General features: G+C 41.2%; 1 protein-coding gene across 7 annotated transcripts in view; it reads right to left on the bottom strand.

Annotated features, from left to right (window-relative positions):
• Positions 1-22192, bottom strand: part of LOC122806463 (plasma membrane calcium-transporting ATPase 1-like) — a 1798374-nt gene that overhangs the window by 104209 nt on the left and 1671973 nt on the right. For all 7 annotated transcript variants that reach the window (XM_044076929.1, XM_044076926.1, XM_044076924.1 and 4 more), the window contains 2 exons: positions 18688-18795; positions 4033-4215 (listed from right to left, as the gene is read on the bottom strand). In XM_044076929.1, coding sequence (XP_043932864.1) covers positions 4033-4215; positions 18688-18795 — 291 coding nt within the window. The remainder of the gene's footprint in view (positions 1-4032; positions 4216-18687; positions 18796-22192) is intronic.

The raw sequence follows: 22192 nt of genomic DNA on the forward strand, positions 1-22192 counted from the left end.
TGGATGGGCTACACATCAAAAAGCATCTAGAATGAATATTTCAACTCAATGAATAATTTTCCTCACCTACATACTTTGTCGTGTGTGGTAGTTTCATGGAAAGTTCATAGATTAGTATTGGGCTAACTGTCCTATTGGGACATTTTAAGCCTAGCCAATTAACTTTGAGAATCAAACCCTGCACCTTGTATTTGTAAGGTAAACACCTTATGCTAACCTCCCCACCTAGATATTTTTTCAATCTATGAAACTCCTACTGGAGGTCAGGTTCAAACCTCATACCTTGTGCATGGGAACCAAAGATGTTAACCATTACGCCAAATGGTCTCTCCTGGTTTGTCAGGTAGGATTAATATCTTTCAATTTAAGTGGCAGATCGTGCAAAAAAAAGATATACAGGAAATGCTTCTAAATGCAACATGGGCATGTGCAGTAGTGAGGAAGAAGAAATGAAGAGGCCATCACTGGGAGGTGAAACAGTAACATCACTTATTATACCTGGCTCTGTCCATGAAGTAAATTTGGAACAGTGACAATGTGCAAAATCTAAAGAAATTACAAAATGTTACTGGATATTTCCTGAACAGTTTACAGGATATAAAAAAACTGACATATCACCTTAGATTAAAAAAAAAAAAAAAATAAAAAAACTTTACAGGAATGGCTATAGATTCAGAAGGAACAGGAGTGATCTGAAACAGATTCAGATCTATGAAATGGGACATGTATTAAAAGACATCTGATGAGTTGGACTATTCTTAGACCAAGAGCCATACTTAAGACATTTTTACTTACAAGACAATCCAAACCCTCTTTGGAAGCTAAAACAGGTAAACAAAGTAAGCATTAGATAATGAGTGGGGGGGACTGTGACAGACCCTGCCCGTCAGCTTTCTTATGCAGCTTCAGTATGATCATTTTTGGATAGATGATTTGATGGAAACCTGATGTACTCTACATAAATCTATTTTACAAATGAAGCAACACATTTTTTCTCATTTGCATGCCATTTTTTTCACAGCTGTTCTAGACCAGTTTTGCTTTCCGATGTCTCTGTATCTTCCCTGTAAGAAGACTTCAGTCTTCGTTATTGGGCATTCCTGGCAGCGTCTAGCTTAGGTGCATCGGCCACAAACATGTAATGGGCATAGGCAGTCTGTTTTAGGTACTTTGTGACACCTCAACGTACAATACTTTCAAATGATAATAACCACACAAACTGTTGGTGACATCACTGAGGTACAAGTCTTACTCTGAAGGACTAAAAAGCACTTTTTGCACATTCCAGCTGATGTACTGCTACAGCTTCTGTCCCTGTGGGCTACTGCATCACTCAAGGTAATCCAGCTATATGCTGCAAAGGCATCCTCATGAAAGACTGCTATTCACTGTTTTCTCAACTGCCAACTGTACTATGGAACCAGTATGAATGGTTCCACTGCAACTGTTCAGGAAGATACCTGCTATACTGAAAGAAAATGTGGGAGAGATTTACACGGTAATATATTAACCTTTGTAGAACAAGGGCATACTTCACTAATATTTTTCCTGTTACTGCTTCTCTGTTTTTTATCCAACATATCCACAGTTCAATAACTGTGAATGCTGTCCTCAACCACTGCCATCATCATAATAGTTTACTATAAACACACTCAGGCCAACTCTATTCTGATCATCAAAAAAAGTAAACTTTCCTCTCTGGAGCCTGTGTGCTGCTGTCTGGAACTTGTCTAGCCAAAGGACAACTCAGAAATGGCTCAACATGTTCTGCACACCTCAGCTGCTCTCAGGAATACATGCTGCAGTGTCTGCTGTTAATGCAGACTCCATTTACACAATTGTAGATAACATTATGGCTGAGATCCAAGGCAGAATAGCATACAATAAATGCAAAAATACAAGTTCACAAAGTAAATTCATCTGCACTTCTGTCTTCCAAGGGTCATCAGAGTATACCCCAAATACTAGAATAATTGAGTAATCCTACTATGCACAATGTTCTCACCATGGACTTACTCAGCACTACAAGGTTAGTGAAAACACAGGTTACCTGGAAGGCCCAGTGTCCTGTCCTGCTTTTAAAGGACAGTGGATGTTGTTGCTGTTATAATAATTACAAATGTATTTTTCTAACAGATTTTTCAGCAATACAGTGTTTCATGTTTCTTTAGCAGCACTAATTTTAGAGCAGATTTAAACAGAAGGAAATTATTACATATTTTAAATCTTTCAGATATGTCAAAATTCAGAGCAGGAAATTCTGGACCTAATAACTCCATCAAAGGCTTAGTCCTGAAAAACGAGAAAACTGTAAATGCATTATGAATCATAGAAAACAACCTCCAACCTCTGTATCACTTAACAGTAATATCAGACAGCTAGTCTGTCACATAGAGTGCATATTTCCAGTTGCATTTTTGTTTGTGGAATATATCTGTGAATGGACTTTCTTAAGCTCAAAATTCCTCTTTAAATTTGCAGATTGTAACTGTTTAGTAATGCCATGCCAAATGTTTCCCTTATCTCTCTCAGTAAAATTTAACATCACAAAACACTGAAAATGTCACTCTTTTTTCACTCCTCTTTTACTTCACTCTTTCCAGCTCACTCCAGTGTACCCATCCACTACTAAATCAGCCTCTCCTACAGTTCCCCCCACCAACTCTGTCATTCCTTAGGCTAGGACTGGCGTGGAAACCTGTTTTGTAACAAAGGTTGAATCAAACTTTTTCTTTTTCTGAATTAAGTACTTTTCCCCCATCATGCCCGCTGGCCAACCTAACCCATTCATTTCACCATCCTTGGTATTAGCCAGTGCTAGTGAGAAAAGACCATGGTTGCTGCCATCATAGAAACAGCCATGATGGTGGTCTGTGCCCTCACTGCAGTCACAGTGTACTAGTTATGGCCCTATCCCCATTCACGGAGATGGTCATGAGTGCCTATGTCTTCACAGAGCATCCTGTCCTCCGCCTATGTATTCCTGCTCCTGTACATATTGTATGATGGCTTCTGTTACCAGCTTGAGATGACTACATTCCCTGCTCCTACGCCCTTCATATGCAACCCCCCCCCCCCGATGGGTGAACCTGAGTAAGTTTGTTAAAAGGTATGACCCTCCGAAGACTGACTGTATCTGACTCTGTACATGTGGGGAGATGGCCTGTATCTCCAGACCTATAAGTTACTTGTGCCACAGTTGTAGATTTACTCATCTATACCACAGAGCCATATAAACCTTATTTCTCTCTATTGTCTGGCCTGAGCCTGAAAAGCCTCGATTATTATCACAGCCCTAAACAAGTTAATTAAAAATAATAATGAATCTGTTCAGAAATGCAGAAATCAATCAGCTGGCAGAAGAAAAGCTTGTGCTTGGCTTTGTAGTACTTACATAACCTAATGGCAATTTCTGCATTTTTTTATCAATAAATAAGGCAATATATGCCACATGAATCTTCAATGGGAAGGACTCCATTCTTTTTCATAATGTACAACCACACAGAGAAAATCCAACCCTTCCAAATATGTGCCCACAAAACACACTACCTGCTCACTATGCATGTGAGGCCCAACATCAATCTGCACAGCCTCAAGAAGAAGCCGATTGGAGTAATAACCTCCCCCATGACAATGAATATTTAAGTCTGGCAGCTGCTAGCACCTTCATTTCTCTACTCCACATAAAAACTGGCACCATAGCACTTGAACAGCAAAGCTGGGAAACTCTCAAGAAATCCTAAATGTTAGAGAAAACGGAAACAGAAACATTTGGTTAATGAGAATAAATGCAAACTGGAATCTGAAATTTCTGTAACCTAGTTTCCTACAAGGTACAAATGTAAAAAAAATTACTGAGTATCTAGCACTTTTTAACTGCTTCAAACAGCTCAAGTTTGAAAGTAGCTGTCTTGAAATCAAACTTATTACCACATGCCCTTTTAGTTTGCTATATGCAAGCCATTTCCAGAAGCTACTCAGTTTCATCTTCCCCCAGGCACTTAAAACTATTATGGGAATGCAGTTCCATACCTGAGTTTGTATCCTGTTCAGACCTCGGAACCAGAGAATCTGTCCACGGCGAAGCTCCATCTCTGCATGATCTATCTCATCTATACCTTCTGGGAGTTCCTCATCGTGAATGTCTTCCTTTTTAATTCCATGACCTGCCTCCTTCAGGAACTTGAGACGGCTTGTTGGAACAGCATTGATTAACTGTAAAAGACCACACCAATAGAACATTAAAACTTAAACATAACAGTGTGAAGCATTAAAGATGGACTCACAAGATGAAGACTCACAAATGCCATTTCTGAGATATGTAACTTACACTACGTAGACAGAGTCCTTTCAGCAAGTTCATTTTTTTCCTCATCAAATCTACTTATGAGCTTTCAACTACTTCTTTTTCACATCTAAGATAATCTGATAATTGTTTTTCCTACTCATGTTTTGCCCCTTGAGCCAGCCAAACATCTACCACCATTCATCACCTCACCCATTTGTTTTCTGTACAATGGCAAATCCCAAGTGGTGGATGGGCTGAATGACAGGTGATTCCCCCTGGGTTTACATGTGAGACCTCATAGTAGCCTGATGTCAGCAGATTTCCCACATTACTGCCCTGATGTGTGTACAACTCTCATGCATTTTAGAGAGACTGCAATTAATAGTGCTGCATGCCAACATTCATGACTCTGACATGATCAAAGCATGCAGACGACTGGGGTGCTTCCCTCATCCCCCAGATGACAAACCAGCACTAGCTGCCTTGTCTCTCTGTCCCTAATCAACTTCTCTACTGTGTGCCTCATAAATCTAACAGTCACAGAAGTCAAACTCAGAGCTTCAATCATCTATCACAAAGCCAGTTGTGAACAGTTTAATACTACAAATATGATACCACCCTATTCCTGTCCTTAAAAGAATGCTAGTTACAAAACGTCACTTGGTATGACCACGGTGAAGACAAACATGAACATTCACAAACACAAAACAAAATGCTGCTCAGTTGGCAACATTGCCTGTTTTACTAATGTTAGTTCATAGGTAGGTACGAGGCTATCTGCCCGAGGGCATTTATAAGCCTAGCCAGTGTGTGTTGGCTTTCACCACCCCATTGATTAATTAACTGATCCTCTGTCAAGCAGAGCCAATGAAGTGATCCCAGGGGTGCATTTTCTGTTACCCATCCACTCGTCAAGGTTTCTCTTGAAGAGTGTTAGTGAGAGGCTCTGCCTAATGTAGTTTGGAATTTAGTTCCAAAACATGGGGAGTCTCTGTGACAGGAATCTATCCCTCCAGCATGTTCTATTTATTGTTGTGACGAGGTTTAGCTCATTAGAGCGTGTGGATCGCAGTGACTTGGACTTCTTTAGGTGGAGCATGTCCCATCAATTCTGAGTTGGACATGGCTTTGTAAGTCAGGCAGAGATCACCTTTGAGTAAGTGATATGCCACTGAGTACAGCCGGAGTTGTTTCAGTTGGTCTGCATAGGACATATGTTTGAGGCCAGTAATCCTCTTGGTGAGATACTTTTGTGGTCTTTCCAGCTGTTGGAAGTGTTTTGTGAGGTACATCCCAAATGGGGCATTGTACTCTATGATGGGTCTGATGAGTGACGAGTAGAGGGGCACTATAACCTCTTTATTTCTAGATGCAAACCCTTCAGTAATTAGATGGGCCACACAGAAGGATTTCCTAACAACTTTGGCAATATGATTGTAAATGGAGAGATTACTATCTACCTGGGTCCCCAGATCTTTAATTACCTCTTCTGTATTAAGGGGGCTGCCACCTATGTGGTAATTTGTGAGTGTTTTGTTTTTCCCAAACAGGATGACTATGCATTTTTTGGCATTTAGCTAGAGGCCATGACTTTTGGACACCAGGTGTCCGTCTCAGTAAGGCCCTTTTGGAGGATGTCTGTGTCAGCCGGAGAGTCAATTATGGCTCCCAGTTTGCAGTCATCGGTGAACTTGGTTAGCCATAGTCCTCTTGTGTTTGCCTGTACTTCTGAGAAGTATATGCCGAACAGTAGGGGTCCTAAGACCGAGCCTTGCGGGCCACAACTTGTTACTGGTTTATAGTTGGACCTGGAGCCTGCTACTCTTACTGTGTGAGTTCTGTCTGTAAGTCAGTTGGCAACCCATCTTATGATGTAGGGGTTTATGTTCAGGCTGGTGAGTTTTTCAGTAATGCCCGAGTGGGGAATGGTGTCGAAAGCCTTGGTGAGGTCAGGGAAGGCTGTGAACCACCTTTCCCCTCATCTATGGCCCTGGTGACTGTCTCGAAGAAGTCAACCACGTTTAGTAGGCATGATCTGCCCTTAACAAAGTCGAACTGGATCGGGTCAAGTATTTGGAGGTTCCCAATGTCTTTGTTAATGAGTTCAATGATGATGCGCTCCATAGCCTTACAGACCAGGCTAGTCAGGCTTATGGGGCAATAGTTACCAGGGTCAGCTGTGGCCCCTCCTTTGTGGAGTGGAATAACCGTTGCCGTGCACCATTCTATGGGCACATAGCCTGTGGAGAGGCTGAGGTTGAACAGCGTGTTTAGATGGGGGGTTAGTTTGTTCTGTAGTTCATGCAAGACGCAGCCTGGGACACCATCTGGCCCCACTAATGTTGTTTTTTTGGCTTTTGAAAGGGCTGTTTTCACCTGTGCGTCTGTGATTTCTGGGACACTACACTTTTCCGGTATTGTTGTGGGCCTTTTTGGAGATGAGTGGGGGGTGAAGTTTGCACTGAATCTATCTGCCAGGATGTTGGCAATATCAGTAGGTTCAGTATATGTTGTGCTATTTTGCACTAGTTCAGTGCATATCTGTGAGTTGCCACTTAGACTTTTAACATAGCTAAAGAAGGCTTTGTGGTTATCTTTTGAATCCTTGGCTATTTTTCTTTCGAAGTTAGCCTTGGATGATTTTATGAGGGACATTAGTTTCTTACTGATACTAATCAAGGATGTCTTTCCTTCTTGGGATTTGCTTTTTTTCTGAACTAGTTTCCTCCTTCTATTGTAGAGCCTGTTTATGGCAGGGGTCCACCAGACTGGTTTCCTTCTCTTAGAGGAGTGAGTCTTGGTTTTGCTAGGGATGGCACGATCCATGCATCCTTGTAGGTGCACATAGAGTGCATTTGTACAGGTTTCTGCATCTTGGGCAGCGTTATCCTTTAACGTGGGGGCTGTGAAACTTACCGCCTCTGTCTTAAGTAAGGTGAAGTTTGCTTTAGAAAAGTTTTTTTACTGTGGTTTCCTTAGTTGGGGGTGGTGGTGGGGTGTGGACATGAAGAGTGATTAGTTTATGGTCTGATCTAACCAGTGACAGGTTGACCTCCGATGTGGAACACCTGTCAGTCATGTTGGCGATGACAAGGTCCAATATGTTTTCACCTCTGTTAGGGGAGTTTACCAGCTGATCCAGGGCATTTGAGTTGTTGAATTTCAGGAAGCCCTGGGCCTGGGAGTTTGTACTCGAGTAGTTTTCCCAGTTAATGGTAGGGTAACTGAAATCGTCCAATATCAGGGTGTTTGGTAGGACCTTCATGTTTTCCAGTGTCTCCAGAAAGGTGGAGTAGTGGTCCTGGGTCATAGAGGGTGATCTGCAGCAGGCCACAATTTGCATTGCAGATTTGCCCGATGTTAGTTACACATGGATGATCTCAGAGGTATCATGCTGTGCCATTAACCTGGAGGTGTAGGTATGCTTGATGAATATTGATACACCTCCCTCCTTTTGTGTTCATAGGTTCATACTAGGCTATCTGCCCTTGGGCATTTATAAGCCTAGCCAGAGTGTGTTTGGCTTTCACCACCCATTTTAAATTAATTTTGCTATGCCCTTTTTCGAGGTTAGTATACTGTGCCTCTGTCTAACAGTGACACAGAAGTGATACCAGGGGTAAACCTATGATCTCCCATCCACTCATCAAGATTCCTCTTGAAGAGAGTCAATAAGGGACTCTGCCTAACCTGGACTGGGATTTTATTCCAGAGTGAAGGGAGCCTCTGGGTTATGAATCTGTCCCTCCAGCATGTCCTATTTATTTCAGTGCTGAGGTTCAAGTCTCTCAAGTGCGTAGCTCGATGGAATTTGGATTTTCTGAGGTGCAGCATGTCCATTAATTCCGGGTTGGACATGGCTTTATATGTCAGGCACAGATCGCCTCTGAGCAGGCGGTATGCCACTGAGTAGAGCTGAAGTTTCTTTAACTGGGCAGCATATGGCATCTGTTTGTGCCCTTTGATCCTCTTGGTGAGGTACTTTTGGGGTCTTTCCAGTTGCTGCAGGTGTCTGGTAAGGTACATCCCAAAAGGGGCATTGTACTCAATTATGGGCCTGATGAGGGATGAGTAAAGAGGCACAATGACCTCCACTGATCTAGATGTGAATCCCTTCATGATTAGGTGGGCTATATAAAATGTTTTTCTAACCACTTTGGCCACGTGGTTGTCAAATGAGAGATTGCTATCAACTTGGGTCCCCAGGTCCCTAATTACTTCTTCTGTACTTAATGGATTACCACCTATGTGGTAATTTGTGGGCACTTTGTTTTTGCCAAAGGGGATGACTATACACTTTTTGGCGTTTAGCTTGAGGCCATGGCACTGGCACCAGTTGTCTGTTTCTATGAGGCCCTTTTGGAGGATGCTTGTGTCGGCTGGAGAGTGGATTATGGCACCCAGTTTGCAGTCATCTGCGAACTTGGTCAGCCACAGTCCTTCCATGTTGGCTTGTACCTCCGAGAAATATATACCGAACAACAGAGGTCCCAGGACTGAGCCTTGTGGGACGCCACTTGTAACTGGTTTGGAGTCTGACATGGCTCCAGCAATTCTAACAATGTGGGTTCTGTCCTTGAGCCAGTTTGCAACCCATCTACTGACATAGGGGTTTATATTTAAGCTGGTTAGCTTATCTATAATGCCAGAGTGAGGTATTGTATCAAAGGCTTTTGCGAGGTCCAGGTAGGCTGTGTGGACCACCTTCCCCTCGTCAATGGCCTTGGTGACTGTTTCAAAGAAATCAACCAGGTTTAAGAGGCAGGATCTGCCCTTAACAAAGCCGAACTGGGTAGGATCCAGTGTCTGTAGGTCCCCAATATCTTTATTTATGAGGTCCATGATGATCCTTTCCATAGCTATGCAGACCAAGCTAGTCAGGCTTATGGGGCGATAGTTTCCAGGATCCGTTGAGGCACCACCTTTGTGGAGAGGGACCACTGTTGCTGTACGCCACTCTTTGGGTACATATCCTGTAGTAAGGCTGAGACTGAACAGTAGTTTTATGTTTGGGTTTAGCTCTTCTTGGAGTTCATGTAGGACGCAGCCCGGGACACCGTCTGGTCCCATTGATGCTGTGTTTTTTGCTTTGGAGAGGGCAGCTCTTACCTGAGCATCTGAGATGTCAGGGAGGCAGTACTCTGCTGGGATAGATATTTGCCCTTTTGGTGGGGGGGGTTTGCACTGAACCTGTCAGCTAGGATGTTGGCAATGTCTGCGGGTTCGGTGTATTTTTTATCATTTTGGACTAATTCTGAGCATATCTGGGAATTCCCATCCAGGTTCCTAACATAACTAAAGAAAGCCTTGTGATTATCCTTAGTGTCCTGTGCAATTTTTCTCTCGAAGCTGGCCTTACACGATTTTATGAGTGCCCGTAGTTTTTTGCTAATACTGATCAGAGATGCCTTCCCTTTTTGGGATTTTGCTCTATCATGTAGCACCTTCCTCCTTCTATTGTATAGTTTGTTTATGGCTGGGATCCACCACACAGGACGTCTGCCTTTGGAGGATTGGGTCTTGGTTTTATTTGGGATTGCATGATCTATGCATTCCCGAAGGTAGTCATAGAATGCGTTTATAAAGGAGTCTGCGGTCTGGGCCGTATTTTCCACAGGCCTGGGGGCTTTGAAGGATTCCACCTCGGTTTTGAGGAGTGTGAAATTTGCTTTAGAAAAGTTTTTCACTGTGGTTTTCAGGGCAGGGGGTGGAGTCGGGATGTGAATATCCAGTGAGATTAGTTTATGGTTTGATCTTACCAGTGAAGGATACACTTCTGGTCTGGAGCATAGAGTCCCCATCTTGGTGATGATCAGGTCCAGCATGTTTTCCCCTCTTGTGGGAGTGGTAACAAGTTGTTCCATAGCATTTGAGTTTATAAATTCTAGGAACCTTTGGGCTAGGGTGTTGGAGCTAGAGTAATGCTCCCAATCTATGTTTGGGTAGTTGAAGTCGCCCAATATAATGGTGTTTGGAGAGACCTTCATATTTTCCAGTGTTCTCAGGAAGGCCGAGTGGGGTTGCTGGGTTTGGGAGGGTGGTCTGTAGCAGGCTATAAACTGGAAGGCAGTTTTACCCACTGTTAGTTGCACATGGATAGTCTCTGATGCTTCGTGCTGTGCCACCAACCTGGAGGTGTGGGTATCTTTGACGAATATTGATACTCCCTCTCCTTTTGTGGTTCGGTCCAAGGTTTGGGGCCGAAAAGCATGGTATGAGTTATAACCTGGTAGTGCTGGGGTGCTCTCGGGAGCCTTGAACCAGGTTTCTGTTACTGCACAGATATCGATGTTCTCCATGCTAAGGAGAGTTTCGAGTGCGTGCATCTTGAGGTTTAGACTTCTGGCGTTGAGTAGCATTACTCTTAGTTTCTTATCCCTTATGATACTTATGGAGGTGGGTTTTTTTGAGCCTTGCCTAAAAAAGGCACTATGGGGGTAGCAAGAGCCTTTGCCAATATCCGAAAGCCCAGGGGTGACAGGTGCAAGCCGTCCCTAGCGAAGCATTGTGGCTTGTCGAGCATGTCATCCCAGGCAGACAGGCATTGGATCCCCTTTGAATGACACCAATACTTAAGCCAATTGTTGAAATTGATCATCTTGTCTTCATATTGTGGCATCATTCTTGGTGAGGGTAAGATGCTACTCAAGGTCAGGGTCATACCGGCCTGGGCTACATGCTCAGAGAGCTCCTCTATGTCTCTTTTCATGTAGTCCAGGGAGGTACGTCTCAGGTCATTCACACCAGCATGGACAATGACTGAGTCATATTTGTACTTGCCTTGGAGTGACCTGAGTGCTTGTGTTATGTGGCGGATCCTAGAGCCCGACAGGCAGCTCACCGTGACCTTCTCCTTGTTCAGCCTGGTGAGCGGGACGTCAGTGTGCCTGACGATAGAGTCACCTATTACAAGTGTATCAGGTGTGTTGTTTAGCCTTAAGGGCTGTGACTGTTCGGCACACTGGCTTTGTGACCTATGTGTTGCACGTGTTTTGTTTTGGGGTAGCGGTTGCTTGGGTGTCTGCTTTGGAGGTCTCTGCTGCTTAGGCAGATTTTTATTTTGAGCCTCCGAGTATGTTTTTGTGTGTTTATGTGTTTGGTTTGCTGTCATGGTAGGTCTATGTGAGACTGGAATTGTAGTGAGTGTGGTTTCCTTCTCCTCCTGACTGGTTTCGCCAGTACTGAGTTGAGAGAGCTTAGCCTCCAGTATGGCTATATGGTTGCATCTCTCACATGTGTTGGAATTTGTTGGGAGGAGGAGAGGGTTGTCTGTGTACATGAGGCAGTTGTAACATTGCCTCAAGATTCCCAGATTCACCAGCTGGACCGGAGAGGAGATTGACAACTGACCTTTGGACATGCTAGAATAGTATTGGGAATTCCTTTATAATTGAAAAAAAGGCCAATGGGGAACGAGGTACTCAAGGGGAGTTTGTGAGGGTGTAGTGCTTTTAATATTTTAGTGCTGACTTATATAATTGCTTTAGTGAGCAAGTGCCAGGTAACTTAAATGCAATGTGTTACAGGTAACTTAAATGCAAAAATGACAAACAGTAACTTTCTTTCAAGTGAAACAAGGAAATAAGTACAGTAAGCAATGCAGATATCACTAGGGATCCACAGAAGCGCCGAAAAGCCGAGTTTTAGGTGGAATTGGCGTTTCAGAGAAATAACAAGCAAACAAACAACAAGCATACAAATAAAGCTAGATTCAGCAGGCCTGGATCTAGTCTATGCTACAGCAAACAAGGTGTACCAATTTCAGTAAGAAACAGTTCAAATATGCAGGCACTATAAGCCTTTAACCAGAAATTCCCAGCTCAGAAGGGCAGAGTCCAGCCTCTCCTCCCACAAGAGTGCAGACCACGAACCTTCTTAATGTAAAATAACTGGCCTGAAGCCCAAGTGCTTAAACCAGAACTAATACACTTTTAGAATAACAGACACTGAGCCCTCAATCAGCAGTTCACAACTTAGAAGGATGTAAGCTACCTGTCCTGCCACCACAGTGCAGGCCACAAACCTTCCTAATGTAAAACAACTGATCTGAAGCCCAAGTGCTTAAACTAAAAGGCTTAGAATGAGTTACACCAAGCAGTAATAAATACAATTGAGTACTTTTAAGATGACGCAAAAGCAAAATAAAGTAGGAAGAAACACAAATGCAGTAAAAGCAGATTTTTTTTTTTTTTTTTGAGTGAGCAAATGAGATGGGCCCAGGAGTTATAGGACAGAAACAAGTGCAAATGCAGGCCTTCAAATCAGAAAGTTGAGAGAGATGGAAGACCGCCCAAACGGCCAATAACTACAAATTCTGGGCCAGAACCACTCCTTATGTGGTACACAGGTTACCTAGTGCTTACCACTCCCACTGATAAGCTAGAAGGCTTCCCTCCAACACAGAAAGGCTTGGGGGCTCAGAAGCTTACAAATGGTCCTGGATACAGCAAATCTGTATCTGGAACACTAATTACAGGAATGGTAGGAAAAAGGCTTACATTTTTTTTTTCAGAAAAGTAGCAAAAACAGTAGTAAAAACAATTCACATGCAGTGCAAGCTGGCACACTTGAGTATGTAGCAATATTAGTCCACACACAGTTTGAAAAAATGTAATTAAATTAAAAAGGACTAAAAGCAAGTGCAGAAAGGGTTTATTAGGTAGAATGCGGTAAAGAGATGGGACTGGGGGAGTGTCCTAGATCAAATCTACAGTGGGGCGGGCACTGCAAAAGCCACCAAATTTAAACTACAACCAAGAACAGGGGGGGGGTTCAACAGAGATGTGAGGAATCAGAGTGCAAATTATAAAACCAAAAAAACATATACTGATCTCTGTATATTTGCAGAACACTAAGACAGCATATATCTAAGCAACAATTTAGCTTTATAATACAGAATAATACAGAAAAATATACTCAGCTCTATATATTTGCAGATAGTCTTGTAAGGCTGTCTTCTCAACACACAGGTCCACTTTAAATGCAGACTGCTGCTATTAACAGTTCAGTCCATGTTCTGTTGCCGAAACGTGTGGTATGAGTTGTAGCCCGGTAGTGCTGGGGTGCTCTCTGGAGCCTTGAACCAGGTTTCAGTTACTGCACAGATGTCGACATTCTCCATACTGAGGAGTGCTTCGAGCGCATGCATTTTGAGATTTAAACTCCTGGCGTTGAGTGGCATAACCCTTAGTTTTTTGTTAATTGTGCTGTTTACGGAGGTGGGTTTGACCTTTGAGCCTTGCCTAAAAAAGGCACTATGGGGGCAGCAAGAGCCTTGGCCAATATTCGAAAGCCTAGGGGTGACAGGTGCAAGCCGTCTCTTGCAAAGCAACGCGGCTTGTTGAGCATGTTGTCCCAGGCTGACAGACACTGGATCCCCTTTGAATGACAGTAGAAGCTTAGCTAATTGTTGAAATTGATCATTTTTTCTTTATACTGAGTTATCATTCTTGGTGAGGGCAGAATGCTAGTCAGGGTCATACCAGCCTGGACTACATGATCAGAGAGCTCTTCCATGTCTCTTTTCATGTAGTCCAGGGAGGTACACATCAGGTCATTCACACCAACATGAACAATGACAGAGTCATATTTGTACTTGTTCTGGATTGACCTGAGTGCTTGTGTTATGTGGCGGATTCTGGCTCCTGACAGGCAGCCAACAGTAACCTTCTGCTTGTCCAGCCTAGTGAGTGGGACATCAGTGTGCCTGACTATAGAGTCACCTATTACTAGTGTGTTAGGTATGTTATTTCCCTTAAGGGCTGTGATTGTGTGGCACACTGATTTTGTGTTTTATGTGTTGTCTGGTTTGTGACGGGAGGTGCAGGTTGTTTGGGTGTCTGCTTTGGAGGTCTCTGATGCTTTTGCAGGTTTTTATTTAGAGCCTCCAAGTATGATTTTGTGTATTTTTTGCCAGTGCTGGTTTAGTAGGTCTGTGTGTTGCTGGAGGTGTGGTGCAAGTGTTAACCTTCTCTTGACTGTCTGTTCCAGTCTTGGGTGGAGACAGCTTAGCCTCCAGTTTGGCTGTATAATTGCATCTCTCGCATATGTTAGTGTTTTGTGGTAAGAGGAGAGGGTTGTCTGTGTACATGAGGCAGTTGTAACATTTCCTCAGGATACCTGGATTCACCAGGTGGACTGGAGAGTACTCCATAAATTGCCCTTTGGTCATGCCTGAATAGTAGGGTGAGCTGCTTAGTCGCTTGGTTGGTGAGGGGTGAATAAAGAGCCTTGCCCTGCTGGGAAATCAAGTGTCAGGGTATATTAGTACTTGTTATTAGGTCTGAGCAAGTAGTTAATCCCACATTACAGATGGGACATCTTAAGTGATGTTATCAATCAAACCAGAAGGTAGCAAAGTTCCTGTCTTATAATAAGGCAAAGCAACAAACACAGCAGAATGTGACAAACTTCATAACAAGGCACTTTTAAACCTCAACTCCCTCATTTCTCATCTTTAGGGAAAGCATACCAGCAGTCTGTATTTACATATAGTATGGGTTATGATGGCATGCCTGAAAAGCTGATTCTATGAGTTACTTGTTCTCTCAAAGCCAAAGTTAGTGGACCCACCTTGGTGGTGAAGGTTTAATCAATTCCAGTGTACGGCTGGCTATCCCTAGGTGGAGAATTTGCAAAGACCAGCCTACAGGATAAGTCTCACAGACTAATGTTAATTTAACCCATGTGCATGAAGTAGTATTTATTAACCAGGCGGGTGGACAAGTACAGTGGTCCTTTCCAGACCTGCTCTGAGGTGTTATGAGAAATTAAGATCATAGGATCACATGTTACAGAAACTGAAAAGACGATGTATAGTAAAAATAGTATGAATATATGCAAAGAACTAATACATGAACAAAGTTATGAAAGATGCACAAATCAAACTCTTAGGAAATGTACAAGGTATGGCATGTAAGTCTGGCACAAAGTGAGCTAAAGCCCTGACTGTGCTGCAAGTAACTTGAACTTGATTAGTGACTTGAAAGCCTGTAGGAGGTAGCCAGGGAGGATGGGAGTGACCATCCATTGCCAGCTAATTGTATGGGTGACACCTCGCAGGAGCACTGATGCCCACCTTAGTGGGGTTCTGAGTTAATCAAGCCTGCTCTGCTACAGTGTATTTGCACTATACAGTCAAAGGGAAACTGGCATTTGGTGGTATGCCTCCCTTCAGGCAGCATAAGCTAATAACAGAAGTAGTCATAACTAGTATTCATACAATCCTTGTGGGTAGCTTAACCCTCTCGATGTTAACAATAGGCCTTACAGAAGTGTATGCACACATGTAGTTCACAGCACTACAAAAGAAGGGGCATCCAGTATACACTGTTGGTTAAAAAAAACACTTTTGTTGGCAGGTAACCTCAATCATTATCTCACCAGTGCTAACAAGGGCAAAAGTTCTATTCTGGGGGAGGGAAGAAAGAGGCGGCAGTCATATGAGCAAATACCATAGTGAATTGGGACTGTGGAATCACACCTCAATATGTCAGTGAATAAATAAACAAAAGTTACAAGAAAACAAATACTAGTTATGACATTAGGCAAAACTACTCATTCTGGTGCAAGTCTGGAATGACTGGTCGCTGTCAAGGTACATAAACCTATGTATGCATTCAGAACCATCATCAACCGCCCTTTTCCAAATGATTTTAGCTGGGGTCAGGGTGTTGCATCAACGTTTACCATCTCTTTTTATTCAGTATCACTCTCCTGTGTTCTCTGACAGTCACTCCTACTGACACAGGTCTCGTGTCACACAACCCATTCATCTCTTTCCTGGCTGCCTTTATTTACTCTTGCTTTCTTCATTTCTGTCCCAAATCTCTCCCACTAGATTGTCTTCTGCTTTCCTGCAAATGTTCCTGAACAACCATATTCTCTTTGATCTTTGGTGCAATTGGTGCTACTTGGGCTTCTGCTCTGATTCCACATTTCTTCATCTGTCTCACAGTGTGCATCCTACCCCCCATTTCAGGTACTTGACCTCCATCACATCTAGCTTCCTCAACTGTTCTGCCTTCACTGCTAAGGTTTCTGCACCAAACACTGTACTGGTTGTCAAACCACAGTTTTACACACCTATTTTTTCAGCTTCTTTGGCAATCCGGTCACACACTACCAGTTACACACTGCAAGTTGACTGCAGACCCACTGACCTAGCACTGACCTCTTCATTCAGACATCCTTACTCCTCAACCAACCTTCTCAGACACTTGAAGCTGTTAACCTGCTCCGCTATTTCCCCCCATTTGCTATCATAACTGCTTTATCTGTGCTCAGTTTTATCCCATGTGTCTTCAGTTTTGCATTCCATCCCCTCATCATTTGTTGAAGTTCTTGCTCAAAATCTGCCTGTAATGCCACGTTGCCTGCATACAGCAGCTTAGATTATCTCCCCATCTGACCCGTCTTCTAATGTAGTCCATCATCAGTATGAGCAACAGTGGGCTCAGAACTGAACCCTGACACATACCCACATCCACTGGGAACCCATCTGTGAGACTGAACATTGTTCATACTTGAGTCATTAGGTCCTTGTACATAGCCTGCACTAATTCTACAAGTGTTTATTGGAGATTGAACCATCACAGGACTGCCCAATTCAGCTTTCCTGGGACCTTGTTATATGCTTTCTCCAAGTCTAGGAATGGCCAGTTGAACTTTCTTCTCATATCTGGTTTCTTTGCAGCTATCTGTCTTACTGCAAACATCAAGTTGGATGTGCTGCATCCTGATCTGAATCTGAACTGCTCATCTCCAATCTTACTTTCTAGTATTCTGCAAATTTATTTATCAATCACACTCTCCAGCACTTTCATGCTTTGTGACAGGACTTTGAAGCTGTGTACTGCCCACAGTTATGAACGTCCTCTTTGTTCTTGTACACTGGCACTAGAATGCATATTCTCCAGACATCTGGGATATGGTTCTCTCTCCATACTGCTATGAGTACCCACAGCAGCCATTTCTCCCCTAACTCACCCAAAATCTTGCTCATATCTGCCATAACCTTATCTGAGCCTGCTGTTTTCCCTGACTTAATTTTCCTTAGCTGTTCTTTATTCTGCTATGAGAAGCTTCTTGTCTTCTCTAATCATAGGCTGTGTCTGTGGCAGAATAGCTTCTTTGAGCTTTTCTTCATTCAGAAACTGCTGGAAGCACTTCTTCCATCTACCTCTGATGTCCTATGAACTGGTGGGCACATTGTTGCTGACATCTCTTATGAAGGGGGTCTGATTTCTTATTTATCTTTTTGTCTTTGCCTTGTAATTTTTTTTGTGCTGTCTGCTATATCGCTTTCCAGAATCTGGTGGAGTGCCTCTGGTACCTTGTTCTTTGCTATCACTACTGCTTTTTTTACCTCTTTGTTACCCAACCGGTATTCCTTCTTATTCTGGAACATCTTTTCCATCTTCCACTGCTTCCAACAATCTCTTCTTTTGATGACTTCCTGGATTTCTCAATTCTACCACCAGCCTTCTTTATGTATGCTATTTTCATACCTGGCTTGGTTGCATATCTGTTCTATACTCCTCATGCATGCTGTTTTGAGGTACTAGCATTCTTCAACTCCACCTATTTTCTCTTCTTCCTGAGGTACTAGAGCCCTGAGTAATTCCTTAAACTCTTGTGTTTTCTCACCAATCAAATTGCAGGCCTTCAGCCTAGTAGTGTCTGTTGAAATTAGAGCCTTCTCTGATGCATTCAAAATATAGCCAGACAAGAATTACACAGTCAAATAAGTCTGAACAAAATTACAACTACCTGTAACATGTACTGTAAATCTCCAGACTCATGGTCCAGATATGCCTAAATCCATAGAATAACTTTGCCTCCAAAAATCCCTTCAATAAGATGGTCCAAACACCTATTAAAATGAAAAATAATTTCTCTGGTTTTCCTTAGTCTCCATGTACCACATTCATTGGTAATGGCACTACTGAATGGTAATATTTTCAGGCACTTATCTCCCCACTTTTATTGCTTTACTATTTTTCACATCTTTGAATATCTTCATCCCATTCCTTCCCACTATCTGTCTCACTCAGGAAAGTTATACTGTTATCTATGGTCCTTTCTTGCATCCTTTTCCCACAAACGGCTTATCACACCACATAAAATTTCTGTTCCCTGTTGGCATCATTCTCTTCAGTGACATTATCCACAACAAAATGTATATTACATAAGGTGCAACTATAAGCTAAAATAAAAATAAAAACACAAAGAATATACACAGTTTTAAATTAAAATTCATTACTTCCCAAGGTTCATGCTACACCAGCAAGCCACGTCTCTCTGGCTTATTGCGTTGACTTGCAGTGCTCCAGAACCTTGAGAGAGTGATGTGAAACTTCCATGGAAGGCATCTGCGTACTGGAAAATGACAAACTTACCTGTCCCCAAAGTAGCTCTCCAACCCCAATGAAAACACACCAGAGCCATTGGTCTATGGAGAGCCCAGAGCAGCTGAAGGGTTTCCCGCCAAACTCCACAATGATGATCTACATGAGAAACAAGAAAGGACATTAGCAGCAAGCAAGGAACTCTGGGCATTGTTACCTCACAATGATATGCAGTAGAAATACGGAATGTCAGCGCAAGTCAGTCTGGGTATCAACACTGTAATATGAGCTATAACAGTCTGACTGTTAACCCCATACTGCAACCTGCATCATAAATAATGCAGCCATATGAAAGACAAAACACTCTGGGAGTGAACTCTACACCACAAAAAAGCTAACTGCAGAACATGCAACCCATTTATAGGACAGTTGATTAGGGGAGGATAGGGGAGTTACTAATAGGGTCAGCCTACAACACATTACCTGAAAGACTGCTGAGAAATGTAGAATTTCACTTTAAATGAAGGTGCAAATCATGCAGATATGTAACACAGATAGCTGGTGGTATGCAGGCTCCTTGTACTCTGAGTAATAACTGCATCATTTACAAAACTTCAAGAGTTGGTCAAGCTATAGTTTTTGGATACTCTATTTTTGGGTGGATCCATCATCAGATGCTAGTTTGGGTATGACAGAAGGAAAATGCAACATGAATAATAAAGTATATGTTAACTGTAAACTGTATAACGCATAGTAAAACTGTAACCTTGTTCTTTGCCTAGCAATATCCAAACCAATTAACACTATTGTTTTCCTTTGAAACTTGTGTGTGACTTTAGAATCTATAGTGTCTCTTAAATATAAATTACATAAAGGTGTGTTCATATCAGGTATTCCCTACTGGAATGCTAAATCGTACTTAGGCAATTTGTAACTAATCATTGTAATGTACCAATGTCTACTGTAATTACTACTGTAAAGTACCAATGTCTATTGTAATTACCATTGTAAAGTACCAATGTCTATTGTAATTACCATTGTAAAGTACCAATGTCTATTGCAATTACCATTGAAAAGTACCAATGCCTATTGTAATTACCACTGTAAAGTACCAATGTCTATTGCAATTACCATTGTAAAGTACCAATGTCTATTGTAATTACCATTGTAAAGTACCAATGTCTATTGTAATTACCATTGTAAAGTACCAATGTCTATTGTAATTACCATTGTAAAGTACCAATGTCTATTGCAATTACCATTGTAATGTACCAATGTCTATTGTAAATACCACTGTAATGTACCAATGTCTATTATAATTACCATTGTAAAGTACCAATGTCTATTGTAATTACCACTGTAAAGTACCAATGTCTATTGTAATTACCATTGTAATGTACCAATGTCTATTGTAATTACCATTGTAATGTACCAATGTCTATTGTAAATACCACTGTAATGTACCAATGTCTATTGTAATTACCATTGTAATGTACCAATGTCTATTGTAATTACCATTGTAATGTACCAATGTCTATTGTAATTACCACCATAATGTACTAATGTCTATTGTAATTACCATTGTAATGTGCCAATGTCTATTGTAAATACCATTGTAATGTACCAATGTCTATTGTAATTACCATTGTAATGTACCAATGTCTATTGTAAATACCATTGTAATGTACCAGTGTCTACTGTAATTACCATTGTAATGTACCAATGTCTATTGTAATTACCATTGTAATGTACCAGTGTCTACTGTAATTTCCATTGTAATGTACCACTGTCTATTGTAATTACCATTGTAATGTACCAGTGTATAATTTCCACTGTAATGTACCAATGGTCTATTGTAATTACATTTTGTAATGTACCAATGTCTACTGTAATTACCATTGTAATGTACCAATGTCTATTGCAATTACCATTGTAATGTACCAGTGTCTATTGTAATTACCATTGTAATGTACCAGTGTCTATTGTAATTACCATTGTAATGTACCACTGTCTACTGTAAATACCACTGTAATGTACCAGTGTCTATTGTAATTACCATTGTAATGTACCAGTGTCTATTGTAATTACCACTGTAATGTACCAGTGTATATTGTAAATACCACTGTAATATACCAATGTCTATTGTAATTACCATTGTAATGTACCAATGTCTATTATAAATACCAATGTAATGTACCAATGTCTATTGTAAATACCATTGTAAAGTACCAATGTCTATTGTAATTACCATTGTAATGTACCAGTGTCTATTGTAACTACCAATGTAATGTACCCGTGTCTATTGTAATTACCATTGTATTGTACCCGTGTCTATTGTAATTGCCATTGTAATGTACCAATGTCTATTGTAATTACCATTGTAATGTACCAATGTCTATTGTAATTACCATTGTAATGTACCAATGTCTATTGTAATTACCATTGTAATGTACCAATGTCTATTGTAATTACCATTGTAATGTACCAGTGTCTATTGTAAATACCATTGTAATGTACCAGTGTCTATTGTAAATACCATTGTAATGTACCAATGTCTATTGTAACTACCATTGTAATGTACCAATGTCTATTGTAATTACCACTGTAATGTACCAATGTCTATTGTAATTACCATTGTAATGTACCAGTGTCTATTGTAATTACCACTGCAATGTACCAATGTCTATTGTAATTACCATTGTAATGTACCAGTGTCTATTGTAATTACCACTGCAATGTACCAATGTCTATTGTAATTACCACTGCAATGTACCAATGTCTATTGTAAATACCATTGTAATGTACCAATGTCTATTGTAATTACCATTGTAATGTACCAATGTCTATTGTAAATACCATTGTAATGTACCAATGTCTATTGTGATTACCATTGTAATGTACCAATGTCTATTGTAAATACCATTGTAATGTACCAATGTCTATTGTAATTATCACTGTAATGTACCAGTGTCTACTGTAATTACCACTGTAATGCACCAGTGTCTATTGTAATTACCACTGTAATGTACCATGTCTATTGTAATTATCACTGTCATGTGCCAATGTCTATTGTAATTACCATTGTAATGTACCAATGTCTATTGTAATTACCATTGTAATGTACCAATGTCTACTGTAATTACCATTGTAATGTACCAATGTCTATTGTAATTACCACTGTAATGTACCAATGTCTACTGTAAATACCATTGTAATGTACCAATGTCTATTGTAAATACCATTGTAATGTACCAATGTCTATTGTAATTACCACTGTAATGTACCAATGTCTATTGTAATTACCACTGTAATGTACCAATGTCTATTGTAATTACCATTGTAATGTACCAGTGTCTATTGTAATTACCACTGTAATGTACAAATGTCTATTGTAATTACCACTGTAATGTACCAGTGTATATTGTAATTACCACTGTAATGTACCAGTGTGTATTGTAAATACCATTGTAATATACCAATGTCTATTGTAATTACCATTGTAATGTACCAATGTCTATTGTAATTACCACTGTAATGTACCAATGTCTATTGTAAA

The sequence above is a fragment of the Protopterus annectens genome, chromosome 7.part0 (assembly GCF_019279795.1).
Source record: "Protopterus annectens isolate FY-2018-M chromosome 7.part0, PAN1.0, whole genome shotgun sequence".
In the NCBI taxonomy this organism is placed as follows: domain Eukaryota; kingdom Metazoa; phylum Chordata; order Ceratodontiformes; family Protopteridae; genus Protopterus; species Protopterus annectens.